Below are 3,682 nucleotides of genomic sequence, written 5' to 3'. Positions count from 1 at the left end.
TAAATCACTCGGGGAGTGTGAGTGACTGCGTGACAAATGGAAGCTCTTCCTGCTGAGTCCACACTCTGCCTGATAGATGGTGCTGCTTCAGAAGCTATTGAATAGTCCTGATGGAGCATCGGAGCGCTCAGACAAATATTGTGAGCTGAGCGCTGAGTGACCCTGGCTCTCAGCGCTCCGTAATGATGGACCGCTGCCCTGTGCGTTTTAATGACACTCTCTGCACACGTTTCTATTTTTACTACTCGAGACGTCAGAGTGGATTCACCCGTCTCTCAGCCGCAGCAGGTTACCTGGGGGCGTGTCCTGGTCTATATATATATATATATATATATCAGGGTACATGTTATTAATCCTGATGTAACATTTCAGTATTGTAATAACAAGTTACTACGGTGTCTCTCAAGGGACACATTTCTCCAAAAGGGGAGTGTCTGTGTCCTCACACCCCGCTCATCACTCTTCTTCTGTGGTTTTCTGTAAGTTTGATGCAATGTGACAACCAGGTGAAAAAGCTTTCAACTATTTTAGAAATGAAACAAGTTAAACACATTGAGTGAAACAGGCGCCTGATTAATGGTCCTTTTTTAAATAGCAAAATGAAAGTCTGTCAATAAGTAGCCAATAATTATAGCAATATTTTAATAAAATGAGTTAAACACAGGAAACACATTTCAGTGTGTTTGATTGGACGTCATGATTTTAATGACACAATAAATTAACAGGTTTTTTGAGATGAATCTAAATCTCATGATTTGAAAACGTTTGTTTTTAACTGTATTTCAGGAGGAAATCATCTTTATTAATATTGATCCAACATGAGAGCAGATCCAGGCTGAAGGGGCGTGGCCTAAGCTCCGTACAGCACCATGGCCTGACACTCATATTTATTTATTTTTTTTTTTTAAGATTTATTTTTGGCGTTTTTATGCCTTTATTATAGAGGGAGGAAGGTGGATAGAGTCGGAAAGGGGGAGAGACATGCGGGAAATGGGCCACAGGCCGGACGCGAACCCAGGCCGGACGCGAACCCGGGCCGCCCGCGCGCGAGGACTGAGCCTCAATACGTGGGATCGCGCGCACTGCCGCTGCGCCACCGGCGACCCCCTGACACTCATATTTTAAATCTCCCCATAATTCATCCTTTACATGAGGATCAGAGGTCTTTAGAATAATAATGATTTCTGTATTTAAAGCTCGTCATCACGGGGAAGATTTGATGCAAAGATCATTTATCTGCCGTCAGAGAAGGAGAACAACCTTCAGTCCAAAGACAGAAGAAGATATTCACCGAACAAGTGCTTTTTTTATTTTCTTCAGTTTTTAAGAAATTCGATTCTTGAAAGCAAAGTTTTTAAATGTCTTCCTAATTTTCCTCTTAACGTGAAGATCACACTACACTGATCCTAAAACTGTTGGAGTGAAGATGTAAAGCCTCTAAACGCATGAAACATATTTTAGATAATCCATTTGGAGTTTCAGTACAAACTGTGTTCTTCAGTCATCAGTCGATTCTATAGAAACAAACATAGAACTGTTCATCAGGATAGAACCACATCATGAGTAAGAAAACAATCAGGAACTACACTGACTAATAGGATCAAGAACTTCCTCACTCTTAGTTTTATCTTGACAAAATGTTTGTGAATCCGGCCGCAGATTCACCGCGAGCTTCACTGACCAGAAGACATTCAAGGTGTTTCATGTCCACATGTCCCTTCTGCTGAGCAGATCTAACAAAGCCTGTTTGAGCAGGAGCTTTGTCTGAGGAGTCCTCCCCTCACAGGTTTATTTAGAGCCAGCAAAGAGGAGCCCAACCCATAATCCTGGTGCAGACACACCTGTAGAGGAGAGTATAAAGAGTGAGGACTGAGCTGAATCCAACATCAAGCTTCAAGGAGTCTCTCCACAGCAGCTCTCCACAGAAGCTCCACAGCCTCCAGATCCACCCTGAACATGACTCCCTCTGCCAGCCTGCTGCTGCTGCTCCTGCTCGGCCTCTCTCAGGCTCTCCCTGTTCAGGAGGAAGGAGGCGCAGAAGAAGAAGAAGAAGAAGACAGCGTGGACATCACCACCAGGATTCTGACCTCCAACAACGGCAGCAGCCAGATACTGCTGGAAGGAGACCTGCTGCCTCCCAGAACCAGAAACGCCCTGAAGTGCTGGTCCCAGACCTGCCAGTGGAGGAAATCCTCCAACGGCCTGGTGATGGTCCCCTTCATTGTGAACAGCCAGTTCACCAGCAACGAGTGGAAGAAGATCGACTACGCCATGAAATCGTTCCACAGCAGCACCTGCATCCGCTTCGTCCCCCGGTCCAACGAGAACGACTACATCAGCATCGAGAACAAACAGGGATGTTTCTCCTCTCTGGGCAGAGTGGGAGGCAGACAGGTGCTCTCTCTCAACAGGCAGGGCTGCATCTACCACGGCACCGTCCAGCACGAGTTCAACCACGCTCTGGGCTTCCAGCACGAGCAGACCAGGAGCGACCGCGACTACTACGTCAGGATCAACTGGGAGAACATCAACCCGCAGATGGCCTACAACTTCCAGAGGCAGGACACCAACAACCTGAACACTCCCTACGACTACTCCTCCATCATGCACTATGGAAGAACAGCCTTCTCCATCCAGTACGGCAGGGACTCCATCACCCCCATCCCCGACCCCAACGTCCAGATCGGCCAGAGGCAGGGCATGTCCTACTGGGACATCATGAGGATCAACCTGCTCTACGGCTGCTCATAACCACGCTTCTGTTTCACTGTGTTCTTCATTCAATAAATCATCTCAATGCAGAAACATGAAAATCATTGTTGCCTTCGTTTCTGTCTCTTTAATCTTTGTTTCACTTTAACTTGCTGTGTTTTTGCTTTGATAGTTTTCACCTGTGTCTGGTTTGGGTGGCAGCAGTCTGCGGGGACTCGGGTTGGGAACCGGAGGGTCGCTGGTTCAAGTCCTGAGGCAGACCAAAATATGGAAGTTGGTCTGGTAACTGTTTCTCCTTAATCTCACCTGTGTCATCAGTCTCACCTGTGTCGTTAGTCTCACCTGTGTCTTTAGTCTCACCTGTGTCTTTAGTCTCACCTGTGTCGTTAGTCTCACCTGTGTCTTTAGTCTCACCTGTGTCTTCAGTCTCACCTGTGTCTTTAGTCTCACCTGTGTCTTTAGTCTCACCTGTGTCTTCAGTCTCACCTGTGTCTTTAGTCTCGCCTGTGTCTTTAGTCTCACCTGTGTCATCAGTCTCACCTGTGTCTTTAGTCTCACCTGTGTCTTCAGTCTCACCTGTGTCTTCAGTCTCACCTGTGTCTTTAGTCTCACCTGTCTTTAGTCTCACCTGTGTCATCAGTCTCACCTGTGTCTTTAGTCTCACCTGTGTCTTCAGTCTCACCTGTGTCTTTAGTCTCACCTGTCTTTAGTCTCACCTGTGTCTTTAGTCTCACCTGTCTTTAGTCTCACCTGTGTCTTTAGTCTCACCTGTCTTTAGTCTCACCTGTGTCTTTAGTCTCACCTGTCTTTAGTCTCACCTGTGTCTTTAGTCTCACCTGTGTCTTTAGTCTCACCTGTGTCATCAGTCTCACCTGTCTTTAGTCTCACCTGTGTCTTCAGTCTCACCTGTGTCTTTAGTCTCACCTGTCTTTAGTCTCACCTGTGTCTTCAGCCTCACCTGTGTCATCAA

General features: G+C 46.6%; 1 protein-coding gene across 1 annotated transcript; it reads left to right on the top strand.

Annotated features, from left to right (window-relative positions):
* Nucleotides 1-1,187: 1,187 nt before the first annotated feature.
* On the top strand, nt 1,188-3,185 carry LOC306819270 (high choriolytic enzyme 1-like). Its single transcript, XM_079373041.1, has one exon. The coding sequence runs from the start codon at nt 1,957-1,959 to the stop codon at nt 2,749-2,751; it is 795 nt and encodes a 264-aa protein (XP_079229167.1). The 5' UTR covers nt 1,188-1,956; the 3' UTR covers nt 2,752-3,185.
* The last annotated feature ends 497 nt before the right edge of the window (nt 3,186-3,682 follow it).

The sequence above is a fragment of the Symphodus melops genome (assembly GCF_947650265.1).
Source record: "Symphodus melops genome assembly, contig: scaffold_91, whole genome shotgun sequence".
NCBI classification, from domain to species: Eukaryota; Metazoa; Chordata; class Actinopteri; order Labriformes; family Labridae; genus Symphodus; species Symphodus melops.
Note: the sequence above shows the minus strand (reverse complement) of the source record. Positions and strands in the feature narration are given on the sequence as shown.